At 42.9% G+C, this 26665-nt stretch overlaps 1 protein-coding gene across 1 annotated transcript in view; it reads right to left on the reverse strand.

Moving 5' to 3' along the window:
- Window positions 1–26665, reverse strand: part of LOC145401638 (leukocyte tyrosine kinase receptor-like) — a 161747-nt gene that overhangs the window by 65740 nt on the left and 69342 nt on the right. Inside the window, 3 exon segments of the mRNA XM_080273833.1 lie at window positions 14544–14680; window positions 15295–15468; window positions 21498–21669. Coding sequence (XP_080129959.1) covers window positions 14544–14680; window positions 15295–15468; window positions 21498–21669 — 483 coding nt within the window.

Consider the following 26665-nt stretch of genomic DNA (forward strand, 5'->3'; position numbering starts at 1 on the left):
AGTTTCCATCCTCCTTCTCGTCTCTTCCTCCTCCTCTTTCTCCTTCCTTTCCTTCTTTTTCTTTCCTAAATCTCTCTTTCATCATCTTTTTCTTCTTCTTGTTCTCGTCCTCCTCCTTCCCTCTTCATCCTCCTCCTTCTCCCTCCATTCTTTCATATATATCTCTCTTCCATCATCTTTTCTTTTTCCTCTTGCCCTCGTCCTCGTCCTCCTCCTCCTCCTTACCACCGTCTCCCCCAAGCTGCTTACATCTTGCCTCTCGTGTATTTCTCAATCCCTCGCCCACTCTCGTCTGTCCCTTCCTCCCTCCCCTCTCATGTCTCTCTCTCTCATTCATACCTCTTCTCTCTCCTCTCTTTCCCAGCTCCCCCTCTCTCCCTCCCTCCCTCCCTCCCTCTCTCTCTCTCGCTAGCCACCCATGACCTAATTTTGTGAGTGACCTTGTTCCGTCTGATGAAGAAAAAGTCGACTATCCTATTGCCATTCTCAGGCTACCATGATTCAGCAGCATAACAGCTTTCTGGCATTAAATACTAGAGTTATTCCGTGCATGAGAGGGTTAATGAAGGCTGTATCTAACCCCTTCAGTCTCTCCTAAATAACAAAACTGTAGTGGAAGCAAGAATAAAAATATAATAATAATAATAACGTGAAGAAAATGAAGAATAATAGTGATAAAATGAAGAACCATAAAAACAATGAAAAAGAAAATGAAGAACAATAAAATTAGTGATAAAGAAAATGAAGAACAATGAAGAAAATGATAAAGAAAATGGACAATTAATGTGACAATAAAAATGAAGGACAATAAAAATGATAAAGAAAATGAAGAACAATGAAAGTGATAAAGAAACTGAAGAACAACAAAAACAGTGATAAAGAAAATGAAGAACGATAAAAATAATTAGGAAAATGAAAACGATGAAAAGCGATAAAGAAAATAAAGAGCAATATAATGATAAAGAAAATGGAGGACAATATAAGTTGCCGTGGTCGTTGAAGGGTAAACTTGTGAAATTGTTAATCATCTCTTAATTCTCTAACTTTAGCAATTAGGGAAGAAACGGCCATGTTCTCGACGCTTAATGAGTCTCTATTTTATGATGATGAACAGCGGCAGGAAAACATATTAAAAAAAAAAATCCATACACCAGATTACACGTGTGTCTATACTCCCCTCACTCTAACTTGGCCTAAAATTGCCATCTGTCCCCAATTTAAATGCTGAGCGGCAAAAATAAGTTGATAGAAAATAGGATGTTATGGTTTTCTCACCTAAACTTGGCTCAGACTTTCGACTTTTTGCGGTTTATTTTACGTAGCTCAGTGGCAGAAGGGAATACTACAACTCTACATCATTTCCACAGCTCTTCTTCGTGACTAGCATCGTATTCAAGTGCTAGTCTACTGTTACAGCTCAGTATTCAAGATGGGAAGGTGGCAATTTCAGACCAAGTTAGAGGGGGGAAAAACGCCTAGTCACGAAGAAGTGCCATGGAAAGGATGCACACCCAAAGTAAAGTCCTTACCCGGCACCGAGCTGTGTGACGTTGGGTGTGTAGGTATGCAAAATAAATCGCTAAGGAAGAGGTGTTAAAGGAATGGCAGGGTGTAGTGTGCAAAATAAATCACTAAGCAAGGGGCGTTGACGGAACAGTAAGGTATAGTGTGCAAAATAAATAGCTAAGGAATAGGCGTTGAGGAAATAGTAAAGTGCAGTATGCAAAATAAATTGCTAAGGGAGAGGCGTTGAGGGAATAGTAAGGTGTAGTATGCAAAATAAATCGATAAGGAAGAGGCGTTGAGGGAATAGTAAGGTGTGGTATGCAAAATAAATCGATAAGGAAAAGGCGCGAGGGAATAGTATTGTGTAGTAAGGAAAAAAAAAAAAAAAAAAAAAAAAAAGCTACGGAATAGGTGTTGAGGGAAGGGTAAGGTGTGGTATGCCAATAAAAAAAAAAAAAAAATCGCTAAGGAATAGGTGTTGAGGGAGCTTCCTAATCCACGTAGAAGAGGTCATTAAATCTTTCTATTAATATCACCGTCGGATCACCTAAAAAGGATCGTAATCTCTCTCTCTCTCTCAAACTGCCTGAAATCCTCTCCATCCACCCACGCTTTTCCTCCCATTTGCTATTCTCTCTCTCTCTCTCTCTCTCTCTCTCTCCTTATCTTCTTCCTCGCCTGTTCTCTCTCATTATAGCCCTCCCTCTATCTTACCATCCCTCCTTCTGTCACCCTAAATTTCCCTCACTCCCTCCAACTACCCCTACTTTCCTCCAGATATTCCTCCCTTTATCCAGTTATCCTTCCCTACCTCCAAATACTCCTCCCTTCCTCCAAATCTCTCCCTTCCTCCAAATATGCCTTCCTTCCACCAAATACCTCTCCCTTCCTGCAAATATTCCTCCATCCTCTGTCTTCCTCCCTCCCAGCGTACGAGGTTCAATGGAACTTCCCACACACCTCCCACGCTCCCTCTCTCTCTCTCTCTCTCTTTCTCTCTCCCTGTTTATTAATTTCTCTCTCCTTTACGTTCCCCTCCTTCACACATTTCCTTTTCTACCTCTTCTTCTTCTCTCTCTCTCTCTCCTTCACACATTTCCTCTTCTACCTCCTCTTCTTCTTCTTCTCTCTCTCTCTCTCTCTCTCTCTCTCTCTCTCCTTCACACATTTCCTCTTCTACCTCCTCTTCTTCTTCTCTCTCTCTCTCTCTCTCTCTCTCTCTCCTTCACGTCCCCCTCCTTCACACATTTCCTCTTCTACCTCTTCTACTCTCTTTCTTTCTCTCTCTCTCTCTCTCTCTCTCTCTCAAACCATCCATCTCCTATCAACCAACCTCTCTCCTCCCTCCCTCTCTTGCCCGCAATCCATCTCTTCCACCCTCTTTCGTCCCTCCATCTCTCTCTCTCTCTCTCTCTCTCTCTCTCTCTCTCTCTGTGTTGCTTCTCTTCTTAGATTTTCTCAAGATTTTCAAGGATAGAATTTTTTCAGTCTGAGAGAGAGAGAGAGAGAGAGAGAGTTACGCAGATACACACAAACATTCCATTAAATTCTCAGGTAAATTCTCTCGCAGTAATGGGACGCAAATACCCTTTATTGACCCCATTATCCCCATTAATTAACCCCTTCACAACGAGCCCTTTAACTACCTGAATAAAATCGTACCTTATTAGTAAACTCAAAATACAGTGGTGACCAAAAATTTACTGCATGTTAAAGGCACAAAATTTTAAGATCTAATTTCCTCCAATTAAAAAAGTAACTCCTGAAGTATTTTATTTATTTATTTATTTATTAAGTTGTTTATGTATTTATTTTGCATCTCATAAAACACTTGCAAAATCTGTGGGCCTTTTTTGGACACCCTGTATAAATGTATAATGGTACTGAGGGGAATAATATCTTAAGAAAATAAAAGGTGGATTATTACTCAGATGAAGAATTACAAAGATAAATGATGTCTCTCTCTGTCTGTCTGTCTCTCTCTCTACATCCTGCACCTCCTTTCAAATTTTTCCTATCTTTATATTCCTCCCTCCCTCCCTCCCTCTTCAGATTCTTTCCTCCCAAACTTCCCTTTTCCTCCTCTTCTCCCTATCCCCTTACCCTTCTCCTCCTCCAAGCTGAAATTCTTCCTCCGAGTCTTCGAAGTCTTTCCTAACCATTTCACTTCTCCCTTCCCTCTCCCCCCCCTTCTCTCTCTCTCTCACACACACACACACACACACACACACACACACACACACACACACACACACACACACACAGTAGCTTCAAGGTTCCTTCCCCTTCCCATCTCCTCTCTCTCTCTCTCTCTCTCTCTCTCTCTCCAATACCTTCAAGGATACATTTCCCCTCCTCGTCTCCTCTCCATTTCTCTTCACTTCTCCTCCTCTTCGTTTTCTGTGTCTCTTTTGGTTCCTCCATTCATTTCTCCTAATTCTTTATATCTTTCCTCATCCCAAACTCATTTTTATCTTTCCTATCATCACCACCTTGAGAGAGAGAGAGAGAGAGAGAGAGAGAGAGAGCACCAAGATCCAGACCCAGTAATGTCCCCAAACACACATTTTCAAAACAACTCCAAAATGCCACTTACACACACACACACACACACACACACACACACACACACACACACACAAACACACACACATGCCCCTCTCTCTCTCTCGTCTTGCTCGACTTATACCGTCTGTGTGGTGAGGAAAATTATTTGTCAGAGGGTTGGTTGATGTACTGGGATACGTAGATAGCGGTGGTGGTGGTGGTGGTGGAGCTTGATGGTGGTGATGGTGAAACATATATAGATAATGGGAGTGGTGATGGTGAGGCACAGATAGATACTGGGAGTGCTGGTGGTGATTATGGTAGCGATGGAGTAAGTGGTGGAGATAATGATGGAACGACTGGTGCTGGTGCTGGATAGGTGGTGGTGATGATGGACGGCGCAGTGCTGAAGATGGAGAAGGAAAAATTGGTGGTGATCATATGAAGGAGACATTAATGGTGATGATGATGGCGAAAGAGGGATTGATAGTGGTAATGATGGTGAAGTGATGATGTTGATGAGGGAGGAGACTGATGGCGAAAAAAGATGGTGAAACGGATAGAAGGAGGTGAAGGTGAAGGGGAGTGATGGTGGTGGTGATGACCGTGGTGGTGATGATGACAGTGATAATGATGGCAATGAAAATAAATGTGGGGAGGAAAAAAATAACTGTAAAATGAAAAAAAAAAAAAAAAAAGGGCAAAAGAAAAATGGAAAAAGAGAGAAAGAACTGTCCTCCACATCTGAAGACTTGATGACGAAGGTCCGTAATTTCTTGTATGCCAATTGCGTTCGTGAGAGAGAGAGAGAGAGAGAGAGAGAGAGAGAGAGAGAGAGAGACAGGCACCCAATTTTAGACAAAGAATAATGTCAGACAAAGACACATTTTCTAAACAAAAACAATGCCACTTTCACACACCCACACTATGCCTCTCTTTATCTCTCTCTCTCTTTCTCTCTCTCTCTCTCTCTCTCTCTCTCTCGCTGGATATAAACACTTGGTGGAATAAAGAATATGGTGATGAGAGAGGGAGTTTGGATGAAGAATGGCGAGGGTCGAGCTGGTGGCTGTAGTGGTGACGGTGATGATGGGAGAAAGTCGTGATGACGGTGGTGATGTGGTGAAGATGAGGAGGAGATTAGTAGTAGTGGTGGCTGTGGAGAGATTGGTGGTGGTGGTGGTGGTGGTGGTGGTGGTGGTGGTGGTGGTGGTGAATGAGAGGGAATGGTGATGATGGTGATGAAAAGAGAGAATGGTGATGATGATGGTGAACTGGGGAGGGAAAAAAGGTGAACGAAGACTACAGAAGGCAAGGAATCTGCGCAGATGGATGGAAATAGTGATGAATAAAAGTAGAAGCAAAAGTGACATGAACAATTATTACGTGAAGTGAAAAGGGGAGAAGACAGTGACAAAAACGTGATTCTGAGAGAGAGAGAGAGAGAGAGACAGAGAGAGAGAGAGAGAGAGAGAGAGAGAGAGAGAGAGAGAGAGAGAGAGAGAGAGAGGAACTGACTTTCAAATTCTATAGGCCAGGACAAACAAGATCCCATAACACTTGATCGTTCTTTTTCTATATATATATTTTTTCCACTTTAACCCTTTTCCACTCTGATATTTTTTTTTTTCACTTTAATATTCTTTTTCAACTCTCACACTTTTTTTTTCACTCTTAATCTGATCGTACAGTAAGGCAGTGTACATAACAACAATCTAAGCCAAAACATTCAGTTAAAGGACGATTTCTCGGTTCCTGCTACTCCCAGACGATTTTTTTAACCTTGGAGAAACCGTCTTTAGTGGCGGGGATAGAGACAGCCTCCATTAACCCCTTCATAGTCTGATTTTTCTCTCCTACATCTGAATAAAATCGTCTGAAGGCAGCAACCACCAGGCTTCCTACTACCACCATCACCTAACCTGTTTCAGAAAAATCACTACCACTATCACCACCACTACCACCATAACAACTATCATCTTAACTACCATCACGCCAGTACCAGAACAATCATCATTACCATTACCACTACAACCACTATCACAACCACCACCACAACAATCATTATTACCACTACAACCACTATCACAGCCTCAACAATCATCATTACCGCTACAACCACTATCACAACCACTACAACCACTATCAAATCACAACCACCACAGTCGCCACCATCACGGCGACTAGTACAATCACTATCACCACCACAATCGCAAGAGCTACTACAACCAACACAACCACCACCTCCAAAACCACCACAACCACATGGCTGCCAGAATTCCCTACCACAACTACTACCACAACCATCAGATGTCCATAACCACAACCACCATCAAAACAACCACTTCATCGACCCCAGTACTCCCTACCACTACTACCAAAACTAAAATCAAACCATTCAACACACAACCACACAACAAAACAACCACCATCACCAAGACCATCACCTCCACCACCACAGTTATCATCACAATCACCACCACAGCTACCACCTCACCTGCCACCACCACCACCATTTCCTCATTACTTCTAAAGCTTCCTACCTCAACTACCACTACAAATATCACAGTTACCATCATCAAATCAACCATCTCACCGCTTCCAATACTCCCCACTACCACAACTACCAACATCCTTTGAGTCTCACCCCTGTAATTCACTCTCTAACACGAAAGACTAATTAATGGTATCCTTGTCTCTTTCACCTCACGCCAGGGTTACAGGATACATAGGCCTTGCGGCTCTTTGTATTGGCCTCTCTTGCCTGTAGCCTGGGAGTTATGGGGTACAGCAGATTAAATAAACCCTTGTACTGTAATTTATCGTATCTCGGTTGTTGTGGGAGGTATGGGGTACAAAATATTAGTCTGTATCTCTGAGTGTCATTGGGTTTACAGGGTACAGCAGACTATAGCAGTGTCTGTATCTGCACATTCCTGTATCTCAACAATTACAAAGTACAAAAATTAAACGGGACAGGATTGACAACACCAGACACTAGGGCTTCACTCCTCTCCCGACAGAACAACGAGAAATAAGACAAGAGACAACGAAACTACTGGAAGGAAAGAAGCCATGGGAGGGCAGCTTGGAAATTAAACACATGCACCTTTGAGATGAATAGTGCACTAAATAACAAAGGCCTCACCGCATTCCCGAAAGGAGGATGACCAGAAAATATGAGAAGGAATGTAAGAGAATCCCTGACAGAGCCCCCACACCGACGGTCAAAAAGAAGGCTATGAAAAGATGGTCGACCTAAAAAAAAAAAAAAAAAAAAAAAAAAAAAGAGAAAGAAAGAAAAGACTGAAGATGAACCACAAAAGACTTGATTACGGCAACAGGGGGATAGTTAGAGAGCCGGGACCACTCGCCCGTCTATGGAACAGGGTGAATGGGAGCAAGCTTTGAGGTGAGATGAAAGGAGGGAAGAGCTGACAGACCAAGGAGAAAGAGCTTGACTAGGCAGGGCGTCAAGGCGGAAGCACATTTTGCCTCCAGGACCATACGCCTTCTTGGCAGCGAGATGCGGGAGGGTGGAAAATACATTGCATTCATGGAAGGATGATTACTTCTTCAATACAATGACGTCTTACTACTACTACTACTACCACTGCTACTACTACCACCACCACTACTGTTACTACTATTATTACAACTATCGTACTACTACTACTACTATTATAATTTGCTTAATTCTTGCCACCTACAGACGATTTTGCTCAGCTTAGGAGACGCTTTTCGAACGGGTGGGGTTACAGCCATAATTAACCTGTTCTTAAATAAAATCACCGGAAGATGGCAAGAACAAAGCAGTAAGGCGTCATCGTACTGAAGTGTCAATCGTAACGATGTCACATCCTCTCTATTATTTTCTTCCGTCTCATACCAGACAATTATTTGCTGCTAAGAATGAGTCACAGGAGCCTGAGAGTGTTAATACCTTTCATGAAGAAGCCACAGGGAAGAGGAGGAGGAGGAGGAACAGCAACGGAATCGCCCAAAGTGGAATCTCAATCAAAATTAAGTGGAAAAAAAACAAAACAAAAAAACAGCATTATTAGAGAGAGGAACAGCAACGGAGCCGTCAGAGTGGAAGAGAAGGAAAGAGGAAGATGTACAATTGATGAAAAGGTTTTTAGAAAAGCATATCAGAAAGAAGTAGAAATGGAACCATGAGAGTGGAAAGAGAAAAGAAAAGAAGAAAAAGAAGAAGTAAAATTGCTGAAAACGTTTTTGAAATGGCATATCGGAGCAAGACGCAGCAACGGAGCCATCAGCGTGGAAGAGAGGAGGGGAGGAGGAAGACGTAATGATATCTTTGAAAAGGTGATATAAATAACGGGAAAAGTTTGCCTTACTGTGGAAAAATTAGGTGGGAGGGAAAACGACATCTCTTCTACACATCTTCGTGACTAGCACCACACTGAAGTGTTGATCTCTTTACAGTTTAGTAGCACAAGAAGATAATACTACGGGTTAACATCCTTTCCACAGCACTTCATTGTGACTTGCATCAAATTCTGGAAATAATCACTCTTTACAGCTAAGTGGCAGAATAATACAATATCACAGTTCTACATCATTTCCTCAGCACTTCTTCTTGATTAGCATCATCTTCTAGTGCTAATCTCGCTAAGACTTAATGGCACACATTATTCGTTCTACGGCTCTACATCATTTCCACAGCACTTCTTCGTGACTTGCAGCATTTTGTGGCGTTAATTTCTTGTTGATGCTAAACATTCAAGAAAGAGAGATGGCAATTTGAGGTCACATTAAAGCAGATAGATTTATTCATTGCTGCTGTCCTAACTTTTTCTATAATTTATTCACTGCTACTGTCGTAACTTTTTATCCTTCTTTAATTTATTGATTGCTACTTTCCTAACTTTTCTTTAATTTATTCATTGCTACTGTGCTAACTTTTTCTTTAATTTATTCACTGCTAATGTCAATGTTTTTTAAATTTTTTCATTGCTACTGTCTTAAATATTTCTTTCTTTAATTGTTTTTTTTTTTTTCTTTCCAGCCAGAATTATACACTGACGACAGGTAACTATAGGGCGTGTTAAAGCTGACAGGCCATAGACACTCACGTTACAAAAATAAGAGCTGTAATTCATGTAATGCCACGCTTCCTCCCACGCTACACGGTACAAACGATTCACTGAGACTCCTATGAATGTCATTTACACCCACGCTCTCTCTCTTTCTCTCTCTCGCAAAAAATGAATGAAGAATAAAAATAGCAACAGCAATCAAACAGTCAATTTATTTATCCACCTCCCGGATGTTCAAATATATATATAAACGCAGGCTATTATTACAGCATTTTTCATCCCCCTAGTTAGTGAAAAATGCAAAGGATATGCATGTTACAAAAGTTTACTTGTAAATTTAGTAAGGCTGCAAATTGGAAAGGTTTAGAGGACACCATATCCTATAGCATTTATTCACCAAGCCTCTCTCTCTCTAAACACCTGCAATTTTAGAGTCTGCAATATTAAGGCCCGACCATCAAGTAAATTCCGCGAAATTTGTATGTAATCTGTATATATATATCTACGTAACTTTTTCTGCACCAGTCAAATTACTCTCTCTCTCTCTCTCTCTCTCTCTCAGAATACAAGGGCTTACAGAGGACCCCGGTGGGCTCCAAAAACACTTAAAGTTTGTCTTGCTTTTGCGTGTGAGAAATTGGAAAAGGATCATGAAGCTCAACTTTTTTTGCAAATAATGAGAGAGAGAGAGAGAGAGAGAGAGAGAGAGAGCCGCCACCCACGTTCAGATGGTGTTTATTAGTTACCAACACTCCCACCGAAATACCCACACCATTACCCACACTTGCATCCCTCCCCCCTCCACCCGAACACACACGCGCACACATCCACAACACCCACACACACACACACCACTGTGCCCAACCTCACACCCACAGCCCCAGCCCACCACCCACCCTCTTTCCCCTACAACCACTCACATCCACACTATCCACACCCACATCCACACCATAACATCCACCCTCTCACCCGTACAAAACATAATCCCATACACCCACACAGCCATACCCAGACTCACATCCATCCACATCCTCCCTCACTCCTCCCTACACCAACACCTCCCCTTCCCACACACACACACACACACCCGCCCACACACATAAAAACCTCATACGTCTAAATCACACACGCCCACACGCCTCCCTCTCCCCCCTTCCTTCCCCTTCCTCTACCCCTTCAGTCCCCCCCCTTCTCCTCCCTCTCCCCTTCCCCATACCCTTCCCTCACTACTTCGCACTCGCCCCTCTCCTTCCTCCTCCTCCCTCTCTCTCTCTCTCTCTCTCCCCTCCCCCCTTTTTCTCCTTCTGCCCTACTTCTCTCCTCTCCCCATCTCCTCTCCTTCTCCCCCTCCCGTCCTTTCAAGACTGTTTGGTGAAATATTGTAGCACTCTGAGTCAAAAAGGAGAGAGACAGAGATAAAAGAGGGAGGGAGGAAGGGAGGGGGAGAAGGAAGGGAGAGGAAAGAGGAAGGGGAGAGAAGGAAGGACAGGAGTGAGGTGAGGAAAGACGATGAGGAAGAAAAATGAAAGGGGAAGAGGGAGGAGATGGGCAACGAGAGGAGGAAGAGAATGTGTGTGTGTGTGTGTGTGTGTGTGTGTGTGTGTGTGTGTGTGTGTGTGTGTGTGTGTGTGTGTGTATATATATATATATATATATATATATATATATATATATATATATAGAAAGAGAGAGAGAGAGAGAGAGAGGAACTAATATTCCCTCTACTTATATACAAAGAGGAAGTCATTAACTACCTCAGACTCTCTCTCTCTTCCTTCCTCCCTCCCTCCTTCCCCCCCCCACCCCCTCCTCTCTCTCTCTCTCTCTCTCTCTCTCTCTCTAACACCCAGTAGACGGTAAAGCTGCTATTTGCCTTTATATTCCCCCTCTTTTCACCCCTGCATTTACTCAACCCAATGACTCAATCACAGCCCTGTCCATCACTCACCTGTGTCCCATTCCAGCCAATCCCGCCCTATCACTACCTCTTCACCTGCCTAATCTTGGTAATTAGACCTTCATTAACCCCTTCACCCTGATGACGCAGTAGATTAGTATGCTCCTGCAGCCTTAGGACGATTTTTCTCAGCTGCACCTAACCTCTCCATATCAAGGGTCTGGAACTCTGAATAAAATCGTCTGGTGGTGACAATGAAAGTAACACAATTTCCTTCAGGCAGTTCAGTGGCAGGTGAAGAAAACAGTGCAGCTTTAGTTCCAATCCACAGCACTTCTTCGTGACTAGCATCATATTCCAGTGCCAGTCTGTTCTTATAACTCAGCACTCAAGATGGAGAGGGAAATATTAGGCCACGCTGAGGTGAAAAAGAGTTCAACAGCAATCATAATCCCCACTAGCTTCAGTCGAAATCCCAAAATCAAAATCCGGAAAATCTGAAATCCACATAAATCCACCTAATCCCCCAAACAATAATTTCCATGCCAAAATCGCCAATCAAATCCAAAGCACTTATAATTCCTGCAACATCATTATATATCCCCAGATTTATCAACTCCAAGATGTAATCTTGGTAAATCCCCCCGTCTTCCTAATGTAATCCCACACCATCGTTATATATCCCCAGATCTATCAACTCCACAATGTAATCCTAGTAAATCCCCCCGTCTTTCCAATGTAATCCCACACCATCATTATATACCCCCAAATCTATCAACTCCACAATGTAATCCTGGTAAATCCCCCCGTCTTCCTAATGTAATCCCACACCATCATTATATATCCCCAGATCTATCAACTCTCACAATGTAATCCAAATAAATGCTCCCGCCTTCTCAATGTAATCCCAGCTAATCTCCAATCCCCTGCTGCGCCAATCCCCGCGTGAATGGGTGTGGACTGATTGATACCAGCGGGGGTCAGGGGAGGTCATTGTGGGTGTGATGACCTCTTTCACACACCTCCACATCATCATCACCTCTATGGGGTTGGGTGATGATGATGATGATGATGATAATGATGATGATGATGATGGGGTCGTAGTAATTCCGACACTTGGACTGGGTGTGATGAAGATGATGATGATGGTGATGGGGTCGTTGTAATTCCGACACTTGGACTGGGTGTGATGAAGATGATGATGATGATGATGATGGTCGGAGTGACAGTTTTAGTAGTGCTGTCGGCAATATAGTCGAAGGCTGTTGTTGATGATGATGATGATATGATGATGATGATGGTTGCATTATTAGTACAGCTGAATAGTAGTAGTAGTAGTAGTGGTAGTAGTAGCAGTGGCTGTTGTTGTAATAATAATAATAATAATAATAATAATAATAATAATAATAATAATGATAATAATAATAATAATAATAATAATGATAATTGCAAATCATAAAACAAGAGCAACTATTCAAAGTAGCAAAGACAAAAGCAAGCACCTGCATCACTCGCAATTAACCAATTTTATATTTTATTATTTCCTACCTTAATCTCCCAACACAAAACATTTAACGACAGGATGAATATGAATTGTCCTGCCAGCTGTAATAATGTATGATCTGCTGAATAAATATAAATGATGTGCACAAGCTAGTGAATGTGTGTGTGTGTGTGTGTGTGTGTGTGTGTGTGTGTGTGTGTGTGTGTGTGTGTTTTATGATTGTACAGCTTCGTTCAACATCTCTAAGTTTGGGCACAGCTCTGAGGCGCTGCATAAAAGCGATTGACAGCGACTTCATAGTTTCGGTCAATAATTCTTACGCGTATTCGGAGTTCCGAACTAATGAAAGCGAGACTCCAACCCTTCCAACTCACCTGAATAATACTAATTACCTGGGCAAGATCTCGTAAAGTTTGGACAGTGCTGTGGAAAGTTGTGAGACACCTAGGGACACCAACAACACAATTTCGGTCAATAAGTCATATACTTTATTCGGAGCTTCGAACCAATGAAAGGGACATTCAAGCCCGTCTGACTTGCTGATTGGCCTGTTATGAGATGACATCCTTTACATGTGTGGGACCCGGACCTGAATGAAGCCAGACTCCCAGCCATCTGATTATTGCTGCTGATTGGTTTCTCAAGATCTCATTAAACGCGGGCACGATTTCAATGTGGTGGTGGTGGTGGTGGTGGTGGTGGATGTTAGTGTTGGTGTTTTTTGTTGTCCTGGATGTTTTCGTTTCTGTTGTTGGCTTTGTTGTTGTTTTTTAAATGCTATCTGCCTTTTTTGTAGGATTTTTTGTTGTTGTTCTTGCCCCGTGCTCAACTGGACATGAACCAGAAATTCGACCACTTTGGTTGAGGTTATGCTGAAGGTTGTCTACGCTGTGAGAGTGAGGTGATGAGGTAAGTGTATTGTGGTGTTATGCGTGTGCCGCGGGGTGAGGTGAGCGTGGTGTGGTGTGAGATGCAGCATTATAATAGAAGCAGCGTAGAGGGTGAGAGTGTAATATAGGACGTGAATAAAAGTAAGGGGGTTGTGGTCAGACGGGAGAGTCACAGCCAGAGCAGACTAAACTGTAAGAGTGATATGCGTGAGGTAAGTCATATAGAGTGGAATGAACTGTGAATGAGACATGAGGGGAGATAAGTGAGGGGAAGCATTACAGTGAGAAGGCAGAGTGGACTGTGAGAGTGATAATGCATTAAGTAAGTGTGACTGTAACATCAGAGTGGACTGTCCCCGGGTTGTATTTTGTATGGGTTACGAAGTGAGTTTTTTTTTTTTTTCTTTAATGCAAGAAAGATGGAATCAAAGGCCAGGTGCCGATATCGCTCGTCTCCCTGGGGCGGTGATTGTGGAGGAGGTTCAGGGAAGATGCTTTTTGGCTGAAGGTCTTGTGTGTGTGTGTGTGTGTGTGTGTGTGTGTGTGTGTGTGTGTGTGTGTGTGTGTGTGTGTGTGTGTGTGTGTGTGTTAACATTCTTAGGTGGCGTCTGTGAGTACTTTCAGGGCACCGAGTTCACGAATGGTCTTTATACTGATGCTGTTTAAGGTCATGAAAACCCATGAATGAGCACCTACTTGCCATATACCTGTGAGTGACGCTGTCCAGCACGATGTAACAATGTACCTCCAACACACACACACACACACACACACACACACACACACACACACACACACACTACTGCAAAACATATACCGTACTTTTACACCATAACACAATATATACACGGTTTCTACCATGTACAGAAGCGAACAGGAACATCGCTTGGTTCTCTAGTCCAATAATTATGACAGATTTACACAGTATTACAAAAATTACCGTCGGGATCGGGAGTTCACATTACTGGGTTTCGAAAATCATTGTTCACTGTCTCATTATTCATCGCATTGAAGTGAATCAGTATACAGTAAGCAAATGTCATGAATAGTTCTAAAGACAAAAACATTCAAGAGTCCCCCAGTCCCCACAAGTCCGTAAACACCCCGAGTCCCCCCAGGTCCCCACAGACTCTTACCTTAGCTGCCGGGATGATGAACACCTGCCCGGGGCCTGCGTGGAGTCCCAGTTTGACATCAGGAAAGACCGCTCCGGGTGCCGTGTAGCTGTACCCTCCCTCGCCGTTACGGGATGCCCCGGAGTACGCATTTCCACCTGCAGAGTCACAGGTAAAGACTACTAACACGCCTAACCAATTTGAGGAATATCCAAGTCTACCCCAACATAATCAGAGTTAGCCAAACGTCTTAATCCCGGAAAAGGCGGCCACACACAAATCGCCTCCATGTCAACTTTTCCTCCGCCAACAGGCTACCCTCTCTCCAGCTCACATTTCCTAACCTTATCAATCCAATCCAGCTAACAGAACCTAACCTAACCAAGGTAACCTATGGTGATCTACTCAAGCCGAACCTTACCTACCATACACAATCTAAACTAACACAAACTAAACCAAATTTAACCTCATAAAACATCCTTAGTGTCTGCAGCGTTACCCCAACAGATAACTAAGCTTCAGGACAACAACTCTCCTGTTATACTGTATGTATTTTTTCCGTACTTATGTAAGAGGACGTAATAATACTGTATGTACTCAACTTCTCCCAATCCATTCCAAACCCATCCAACCCAACTCAATCCAATCCAACACCATCCCATCCAGCCCAACCTCATTCAGACCAACCCATCCAACCCAACCCCATCCAGCCTAACTCCAATCCAGCCCAACCCCATCCAATCCAACTCAACCAAATCCAACCCCAACTTACCGGTAAATCCTCCGCCGCCGCCCCCAGCCATGCAGCCGCCTCCACCCCCGCCAAACCCGCCGTAGGTGACCCAGTAGGCGCTGATGTTGCAGGGTTGGCCGCCCACCCCGCCGTTCACCAGGCTCTGACCCTCCTCTTCCTTCCTCCTGTTACCCTGCCAACCCCCGCCAGGACCTGTGTGGAGAGGGGGGTGAGGTGTTAGAGTTTACATAGACCACACAGACCATAATACATCACACAAAGGCTGGCTATAGTAAGTTGATTATTTGATTATACAATGCTCCTGCTTATCTTCCGTCTTCCTTTTATCTTCCTGCTGGGGGAAAGAGAGAGAAGGGGTTATTGGGGGAGTGTTTAAGGGGGTGAGGAGAGAGTTACACAGAGCTACACAGAGCAGAAAAAAGTCCGAATCACACAAACACACACTCCACACTGACGCTGATCAAGTTTAGTCTTTTCTCTTCCTTCAGTAACCCCGACATTCCCCCCAGGACCTGTGTGTGTGTGTGTGTGTGTGTGTGTGTGTGTGTGTGTGTGTGTGAGAGAGAGAGAGAGAGAGAGAGAGAGAGAAAGAGAGAGTTAATCCTCAGGGGACAGGCAGCCACTCCTAAACTGAAAAAGTCAACCATGTGCGGCAACAGTAATACTAAATAAAAGAAAATAATCAGAGTCACGAAATTAGCGCTTTTCTTACAGTAAATTTCTCTAAAGGAAACACAGCCGCCGTAAGCCTCTAAAAATCGTGAAACCTTTATTATCGGCAAGAATATAAAACACACAGAGGTTCTCTTAAGCAAAATAAAACATCTGAATAAAACATAGTAAAATCTTAGGAAAAAACATCGAGGCAAATAAATCGCAGCTGAAGAAATGACACTCTCAGGCTCCTACGCTTACTCTCAGCTGAATAAAATCGTCTGGTGGAACAGAATGCTAGACTTGTTCCAATCATGACAGGGTTGAAGTCACTGGAATAATCACCCTACAACGCACGGGGCTCGATCTCGCGTCTGAGTGGTGAGCGGCATCAAACGACCCTTTAATTAGCGTGACGGATGTGACAAGTTGCTTCATGGCTGCCTCTCTCTCTCTCTCGCTCTCTCTCTCTCTCAATACATTTGTTGCATATCTCAATCTTTTCTGTTCTAATAATTCTCTCCCTCCCTCCCTTCCTCCCTCACCCCCCCCACCTCTCTCTCTCTCTCTCTCGTTTGGCTTTTAAAAGAGGCCTTTGATGGCACAGTGGGAACAGGGTTGAGTGAACGTTCGATCCCGCCTCGCTCTAACTCTAATTTGCTCTCTCTCTCTCTCTTTTCCTTCCATCTTTCTTAATGACTCAAACTATTTCCTTCACATTATTTTCTTCCTCTCCTCGGCACTAAATTCTTTCCTCTTGCTTTTCTTCTTTTGCGTTGGTGGTTCTCTCTCACAATTTTCTGTCTCTCATTTCTGGTATTTTTAAATCAACCTTCTTCCTTTTCCACTCAAGTCTGTGTCTGTCTGTCTGAGTGTGTCTGTCTGTATCTCTCTCTCTCTCTCGCTTATAAACTTCACACCTCATTTCCTCCCTTCATTAAACTCCTTCCATCACCCTTTCCTCCCTCCCCCTCCCCAATCACCATCTCGTCTCTCCTAGTTCCTCCCCATCACACTGCCCTCCCTCCTCCCCCTCCTGCCTCTCCTCCTCCCTCCTCCACCACCCTTTTCCTCTCTCCTGCCTCCTACCCACCTATCACACTCGAGTAACATAATTATCGCCCAATGAAGCCCATTTACGGTCATTATAATTTTTCTTCTACTCTTCCCTCGATTTCACGTCATTTCCCGTCACTTCTCAGTATGTTATTTATCATTATTACTCATTTTCTTTTACTTCCTCTTCTTTTTCATAATTTCTCGTTGACTACTTATTTCCAAAACCACTATTTCTCATTACAGTACTCACTCCCATTATCACTTATTTGTTATTATTTCTCATGTTATTTATCTCCTCTTATTACCCATTTCCTATTATTTCTCATTTCCCAATACATTTCATTACATCAGTGATAATACTCCACACTCATATCTACCAATTTCTGCCTATATCGACTCGTAGTAATGTGTACTCAGCGACTTATCCCTCTCACTGTCGAGCACACTCTAGCATTGTACAGTACTCTCTCTCTCTCTCTGCCCATATTGCTAGTCTGCTTACCCGTCTATCATCTGTCGATCTATCTATTCATCATCAATCTTGCTATCCAACCATCTGTCTATCTATCTATCTATCTATTGCCATTCGCCTACACCAAGAGTACAAATCAGGACGGAACTTGGCACTTGAAAACAAAAGTGTGTGTGTGTGTCTGTGTGTGTTGACAGGCTTCTAACATACACTAGCATAAAAACGTACATACTACAAGCACTGCTCTTGAATGTCCGCCAACTCTGGATCCGAACCCATACTCAGGGCACCGCAGAATGGAAGGCGAGGGCAATAACCACCCAGCCACCGCAGCCCCCCCCCCCTTTTTTTTGAGGGAGAAAAAAAAGTCCCTGCAGTCAAAAGGTCAAGTAAAAATAATAAAGAAAAACTGGATTAACAGGACGAAAAAAACATTGTGGGGAGAAAAGGATACTGAATTAAAATGGGGATTAAGAGGGGTTGAGTGAGGTGGGTGGGTGAGTGCATGAGTGAGTGAGTGGGTGGGTACGGTGAATGAGCGAGTGAGTGTGTGAGAGTATGTAAATGAGCGAGTTGTGAGTGAGTGAGTGAGTGAATGAATGAGTGAGTGAGTGAGAGCGTGGGTAAGTGAGTGAATGAGTGAGAGTGAGTAAGTGGGTAGCACGGGATAAGAGGAGAGGGAAGCGTAGGTGCTGGATTATGCAGGGGAAAGGTGGTGTGAGTGAGTGAGTGAGTGTGAGTGATAGCTAGTAAACAGAATGAAATAGCATTGTATAGCCAAGATGAATGTCAACCCCTTCAGTACGATGACCCACTTTACACACACACACACACACACACACACACACACACACACACACACACACACACATATATATATATATATATATATATATATATATATATATATATATATACGTTGAATAATGTAATCTAACTCACTCACTCACTTATCTACCCACCCACTCACTCAATCATCCACCCACTCACTCTCCCATCCACATGCACACACTCAACCATCCACATGCACACACTCAACCCTCTCATTCACCCGGTCATTCACACATCCACTCACCCACCCACACACTCACAGTTACTCACCCACCCATCCACTCTCACTCGCTCGCCCACTCGCTCTCAATCTGCACCGCCAGTCAGTCAGCCCCCCTTTTAATCCAATATCCTCTCGTCCCCGGCACTCTTTTCGTCCCTTTTAAAATCCAACTCTTCGTCCCCTACATCCCATTCGTCTTTTTTTTCGTTTTTTTTTACCCAGCTCCTCTCGTCCCCTCTATCGTCCAATTATTCGTCTGTCGTAACTGTTTTGTTTTCTGTTTTAATCCAGTCTCTCCAAGGAAATTTCAGGCCCAATAATTCAATTCCCAGTACATTTTGGTTTATTCTAGTCCAGTTTGGTCTCTCTCTCTCTCTCTCTCTTATATCCAAACTTTTTTTTTAGTCCTGCCACGTTATGTTTCCACCCTATACAGAATCCACCAAAATTCTTCGTCCTCTATGTTTCAGCTTCTTGGCCATTTGTAACTAACCTCCTTCTGCCATTTTTAAGTTCTCAGTACCTTATTATAAAAAAAAAAAAAATGCCTTTTTCTTTTTTTTTTTGGTTGGGGGGGGGCACGCTATTCAATTCTTCATAAAAAAAATCCCAGGAATATTCACACTAACACGGATTTATTTAGTCGTGGGAAATCCTAGTCCCTCTTATCCATTTTTCTTTATTCTTTAGCCTTTCCGTCCTTCGCTTTTTAGGGCTCCATTCATCTTTTTTTCCTTGCCCATTTCGTCCTTCGTTTTTTTGTTCCTTTCGTCCTTTTCGTTTTTTGCGCCAGCGTTAAAACTTGCTTGTCCGTGTAAAGTGGTGCTAACTCCTGCTTCCCCCCCCCCTCTCTCTCTCTCTCTCTCTCCCTCAGTAACACGATTAACCCACAGCATTGGTCTTTAAGCCTCCGTGCTGAGAAAAGGAAGAGGAAGAGAGGGGATGAGACGCTCAGAAGAGGATGAGAGGCTGAGAGAAGGAAGAAGAAGGAAGGGAAAAGAATGGAACAGGAGACAAAGGAGGGGTGAGAAAGAGGAGAAAGGAGATGAAAAGGAAGGAAAGGAACAGGAGGAAGATGAGATAGTGAGAAATGGACAAGGAAGAGTGGAGGAGGAAGAGAGTTGGAGAAGGAACAAAGAAGAGGAGAGGGAGGGAGGAATGAGGTAGAGAGGAAGAGAAGATGAGGGAAAGAAGGAGAATGGAAAGTAATAGAGGGAAGAGTGATGCAGCATTACCAGCAAGAAGTGGAGGATGAAGAAGAGTAGAAATATGAAGACATGAGAGGAAGATAGCTGGACGGAGAGAGGGGAAATGGCAAGAGGAGGAAGAGATGAGGAACAGGAAGACGGGTAAAGGATGACGAGGGATAAGAGGAGGAAGACAGTATGGAGAAGGAGGAAGAGAAGGGGGAAGTAGAGGGTAAGGTGCTGGAAAAGCAGTGGAAAAAATTACTATGTGGATGAAATGAAGCCAATATAAGAAGGAAAGGAGGAATGAAAAAGAGTGAGGCTGAGGAATCAAATGAAGGGAAGAGAAAGGGAGGAAGGGGACAAAACAGAGGGAACAGAGAGGAAGAGGTAAAGAGTAGGAGGTAACCGAGGAAGAGGAGAATAAAGGAAAGCGGGGTAGGATGAGAGGGCGACGAAACGATGACGAAGAGGAGGAAGAAGAGAAGGAAGAGAAGGATAAGGATGCGCAGGAGAAAAAGAGAGAACACACACACACACACACACACACTTTACCGCCCACTCCCATCCTCTCTCAACTCAATTAACTCTCCACTACACACTCACATCCCTACTCGTTACATCCGCACCCTTTTCCTTTACCCTATACTGCCAACTCTCTCTCTCTGTAACCATCCCTTCCACTCCCTCCCACACTCTCCAAATACCCCCCACCCTCTTCTGTTCATTCACTTCCACATTTAGTCCCACCATCAACCCACTTACTCCCAACACCCCTCACCAATTAACACACACACACACCCTATCATCCTCGTGGTTCACAAATCACCATCAAAAACTACGCGCTGTCCACACCTTCGCGCACTCAATTTTCATCACACGAGTCTTCCTCCCTTTCCCCCTCAAACCCAGCGCCCACTCACTCCCCGACTTAATTACCGGGTAAATAGCAACTCGTTATTTACTATCAAATGACCTTACCATTTATAGTTTGCAAACTTTTTAAATATCCTTATCGGAAACAAGGTTATTTAACATTTAGAAAAAAAAAATAATGACCTCAAAGAAAATTTACAGCATGGAATACGGATTAACTGCAAACGTTTGACAAATTTCCTGGATTATTTTTAACCATGCATGAATTATATATGTACAGTGAAGCAAAACCAGTCGGCATCATTTATAGTACTTCGATTTTCAGAAAGTTTTAGATAAAGTTCCGAATAAATGACACATCAAAATAATCGTAACAATTCATAGTGTGACTGGCAACGTGCTCTGAGGGACTGGTAACCGGAATAACACAGGCTAATGTTATAAATGGTCGTGCTAGAAGGTTCAGTTTTGGCTGCTGTTCTGTTTAAGTCTACTATCAACGACTTATTACTAATTTTAAACGTGGTATTGTTGGTATGCTGTGGATATATAATTATGGATGACACAAAGTATTACACAGTTGGTTAAGTGACGAGGCTGAGGGAACTTCCAGCTATGACGAAGCGTGGTGCCGAAGGGATGAGTTGCCTTCCATGATCTAGGTGTTGCGTTACTGAGCAAGGTTATGGAGTCAGAGGAGGTCACCGCTTGAAGGGCGCTTTATGGGTGATGCGAGGTCAAGCTCTGCCCGTGTCGTAGGGTAGACCGAAGAGCCTGTGTTTATAATGAGGAAGATTTGTGTTGTATAGTATAACAAAATGTCGATAATACCACAGCACTGAACTTCCACCCTTGCCCCACTCACCATCAATTTGCCGATGACAGAGCACATTCAGATGTTCAACCTTGTCCCACTCACCGGCAAAGAAGTGTGTGCCGGAGCGGAAGGAGTGGCCGTGTGACTCCAGCAGGGAATCGTTCATGCCCTGTCCGTTCTGCAGGGATCCGGGCTCCGTCAGTCGCCACCCCAGCCCCGCCCCGCCCCCGCCCACCACCAGGGGCTTGGCGCGGGGAGGCGAGTCGGTGTTCATCTGGCGGGGGAGAAGAGAAGGGGGTGTTAGTGTTACACAGATCTTACAGACCTTAATTGTGTTACACAGATCGTACAGACCTTAAAAGTGCCCAGTAACTCCACACAAACACAAACCTTCTAAGCCTTACTAAACAGACCACACAGACCTTACGGGACTAAGGGGAGAAGAGGGGATGACATAGTTACACAGATCACACAGACCTTCCGGGAATTCCTTCACCCCACAAACTGCACTGTACAAATCACGCACACCATCCCTCTAACAGTAAGACGTTTTATAAATCTATCTTTTCTCTTCTCCAGACGATTTTATTCAGCTTAGGCAGTCTGAACATTATTAGTAGAGGGGTTTCTTGAACACAATCGTCTGGAGGCGCGAAATAAAATCCACTGATGTAACCGTATTGAAGAGGCCCGACAACCCTTCAAGAGGACATTCATAGGCTCAATAAAATCGTCTGCATGCAACAAGAAAAATCGTTCCATGGCATATCCTCCCCTTTTGAGTTTCTCCCCTGCTATCTCCAGACGATTTTATTCAGCTTGGGATGGACTTTGCGAACTAGGGGGTTTGATAAAGCCCTCATTAAGCCTCTCCAGTACCAGAACCTTTTAGTCAGCTGAATAAAATCGTCTGGAGGCAGCAGGAATAAGCCAGAACAAGACGTCATCGTAGTGAAAGGACTGAACGGCTCTCTGATACGCACCCCTCTCCGTTCTGTCACGTCCTGATCGTAAACAATAGGGCGGTTTGGACTTTATGGCGAGAGAGAGAGAGAGAGAGAGAGAGAGAGACTGAGACTGAACTGGTGAATAAGAAGAGGCCATATAACGACGAAAAATGGAATATTGAATCTCAAATTACACGGTACTGACTGAAATGTAATTATGGTATCGGGAAATGTGGAGTAATATTTATACTACTACTACTACTACTACTACTATTACTAACAACAACAATAACAATAATAATAATAACAATCATCATCATCATCATTAATTGTAATTCTCACACTTTTGTACATTTTCTTTAGATGATAATGATAATAATAATAATAATAATAATAATAATAATAATAATCTATAAGTACACAATACTTTGAAAATGATCAGATATTGCCCTACTAATCGCTAACAATGATTTAATATCCTTCTCAAATACGAGGAAAGTCAATTTTATTTATATTTATGAAAGAAAACTAAATAAAGAAATAAAGAAAAAATAAATAAGCAAAATAAATGAATAAATAAATAATAGAAAAATAAAGAAATAAAAAGAAAATATAGGAAAAAAGGAAAATAAAGGAAAAATAAAAAACAAAGGAAAATAAAGGAATAAATAGTTAAAACATAAGAAAAATAATGAGAGAGAAATATTCAAACGTAAAGTAATTAAGATATCAAATTCTGATCTCATATACATCATGAAAAGTATTAATATTTTTCCTCGCTGACTAGGAAAGCGATTTTTTTATAGTTGTAAAAAAAAAAATCAGTAACGAATATATAAAATTCCTGTTAATTTAATTTTGATGCGACAGACGCTGAAAAGTTTTTAAAATTACCCTCGCAGGCTGGCAATATACTACACCACACTGCTACACCCTCACACCACCATACCATACCACACTACCACACCATACCACACCACACCACATTACCACAGACAACATTATCACACTTCTATACCCAACACTATCTCACCACACCGTCATACCACACCACACTACTAGATTATCACGCTCCACACCTCCACACACCCCCTCACAACACTACCATACCACACAAACACACTCCCATACACATCACACTATTACGCTACCACACCACACGAAACCATACAACCACAACCACACACCACATAACCCTAGCAAACTACGTCCTCCCAAACCAAAGCAAACCGCTCTGATCAACATTCCTACACCACACCACACCCCCACAACACCACCCGCACAGCTGCCCCACAAATTATACCACATACCATCACACCACTCTACACAACCACAGTCTATCACAGCCTTATGCAGTCATACCACCACAACACACCACACCACACCACACGGCCACATTCCCTCCCGCATCATTCCACACACCACCATCACACTACTCAACAGACAGATTCTACACCACACCACACCATACCACCACCACATCACCACACCAACCACACAACCAACAGCACAAATCAAAGAGAACAATAGGCAACAGGAACAACAGCCATATGTATCTTTTGTTCGACACAATAAAACGATTTTGGTATAAAAGAAGAGAGCGATTTCATACTCCGGGTACAATTGTGGGCGAGGCTGGACAAAAATGGGTGAAAATGGGCGAAAAATAATGAAAATTGAAAGAAAACAGGATAAGTACTGAATGATGTTGGCAGAAAAGGATAAGAATTTTTTTTATAAACCTGGTGAAAAAGGAAAAAAAATCCTGAACAACAACAAAAACAATTACTACTACTTCTACTACTACTACTATTGCTACTACTACTATAGTCCCTTCCAGGAGGCTATACAAAAGAACCATGCGAAAAAATAAATAAAAAATAAAGTACTTTTTTCTCTGTAAAGGATATGTTGTGGAGTAATTATAGAATGATGGAGAGAGAGAGAGAGAGAAGTGGGTAGGTACCAGCAAGGTGGGTAGGTACGGTTAATAGGCAGGTGGATGGATAAGCAGGCAGGCAGGTGGATGGATAATCAAGCAGGCAGGTAGGAAGAAAGTAAGGCAGGTATCCAGGAGAGTGGATACAGTAGTAGTAGTAGGTCAACACCCACGAAAAAGTACGAGAAAGGGCTGAAAGTGTGAAAACAATACGAAAAACAATGGCACCAACCCTTTCCTGACAAGACAGCCTATCTCAAAACTTTGCCCCATCCCCCATTCATCCCCCTAAAAAAAAAGAAAAAGAAAAAACAAAACAAAACTGTCTCGCAGGATCTCTCAGCATCTCGCAAACGAACAGAGACAAGAAGGGTGAAAAATTATGAAATGGGAACGATAAATTGGTAGGTGAAAATTCAGGTCGCGGTATTTTTAGCCCCAATTATGACAGGAAGCTTTTCATATATCATCGCTCGGTGACTCAGATGGCAAGGCACGAGGAACTGATGGATGTGTTTTGGTGTATTGTGGGGCAGGTTTGTGGGAAGGAGTGGAACAGGTGTGTGGGAAGGTGTGGAGCAGGTGTGTGGGAAGGTGTGTGGGGTAGGTGTGTGGAGCAGGTGTGAAGCAGGTGTGTGGGAAGGTGTGGAGCAGGTGTGTGGGGTAGGTGTGTGAGGCAGGTGTGTGGGAAGGTGTGAAGCAGGTCTGTGGGGCAGGTGTGTAGAAGAGTGTGTAGCAGGTGTGTGGTGATGTGTGGCAGTTGTGTGGTATGTACAGGACAGGTGTGGTAAGTGTATGGCAGGTGTGGCAAGAGGAGCGCAAGTGTGGGATACGTGAAATGTCTGGAGAAGGATAGTGTAAGTGTAAAACAGGTGTAAAATAGAATGAAACAGGTGAGGAGACTCGAGGAGGCTGGTGTGGGGCAGGTGTGTTGTCTGGCAATTAATTAGAATAGACAGGAAAAAAATACACCCACGGGAACGCAGTGTGAAGACTGATGCTATAAATTCACTGAGAGAGAGAGAGAGAGAGAGAGAGAGAGAGAGAGAGAGAGAGAGAGAGAGAGAGAGAGAGAACTAAGGAATAACACAAAGCACCATGTTAAAATAAAATGAAAATCTACATAACTTTACTACTGACAAAACTATGTAAAAAATGCGCAGTTAATTACGGGTGGAATTCTCTCTCTCTCTCTCTCAATATGTCTTAATGAAAAATAAATCTACAAAAAATTCAGATCGTTTCAGCATCGCGGTCACAAAAGTGAAAAACAAATATATGATTAATTTTAAAACACGCCCATCCAGTTCCCACGGCGGTGCTGACAAATTAACCCTGGCGCTGATGTAAGCATGGGAGTGGTTTTGCTGTGTGTGTGTGTGTGTGTGTGTGTGTGTGTGTGTGTGTGTGTGTGTGTGTGTGTGTGTGTGTGTGTGTGTGTGTGTGTGTGTGTGTGTGTGTGTGTGTGTGTGTGTGTGTGTGGTGACAGGAACAGCAGTCTTTAGGTCTGATCTGGGCCACTTAAGCCTAATTCGGGTTTCCACTGAATTGTTTTCCTGTCCTCACACACTTAACATTTTTCCAGATTAACTTGAGAAATTATTGCCAGAGGTCCGTCCTGCTCTCATCAAAACAGTCCTATAAATTTAATCTATTTAATCCTTGCTCTATTTAACCACATTTAATCCCACACACTCATATTCAGATCAAATTATTCAGTTTCATACCCTGACTCTTCTACTTATATCTCTGTTGTAACTGGTAAATTTATTCTACGTAATATACATTCAAAATAATATATACTTGATGTATATATAAATTAAGAGATTTGGGAATGGCATTATTCTCAAAACATGTGTGGAAAATATGACACTGAAATCTTACAAAAATACAGACATACATGGCAGGAGTAATATATATCATCCTAAAAACGTCCATGTAGGAGATGGTGTCTGGAATAAACACACACACACACACACACACACACACACACACACACACACACACATTCACTTTCCTCTCTCTCTCTCTCTCTCAAACACACACACACACACACACACACACACACACACATTCACTCTCCCTCTCTCTCTCTCTCACTAATCTTAAGCCTCTGCACTCACCAACACAACACACTGAGTCACCTTCCCTCCCCACAACCATCACTTTCCTCTTACCCACACACAGATATTAACAAGACTCCGAACCAGACAACAAAAATCATTTCCTTATAGCGATCAATGCCAATCTATCTCTTCAGCTATTTGTATATCATGGTCACTGAGAAAAATCTATCTATATGAATGACTATCTACCTGACTACCTACCTTCAGTAACTGTCTATCTGTGTATCTATCTATCATGTTACCTGCGAATTACGTAAC

Source organism: Coenobita brevimanus, chromosome 6, assembly GCF_032717465.1.
Source record: "Coenobita brevimanus isolate Jiangsu-jjx chromosome 6, ASM3271746v2, whole genome shotgun sequence".
Taxonomy (NCBI): domain Eukaryota; kingdom Metazoa; phylum Arthropoda; class Malacostraca; order Decapoda; family Coenobitidae; genus Coenobita; species Coenobita brevimanus.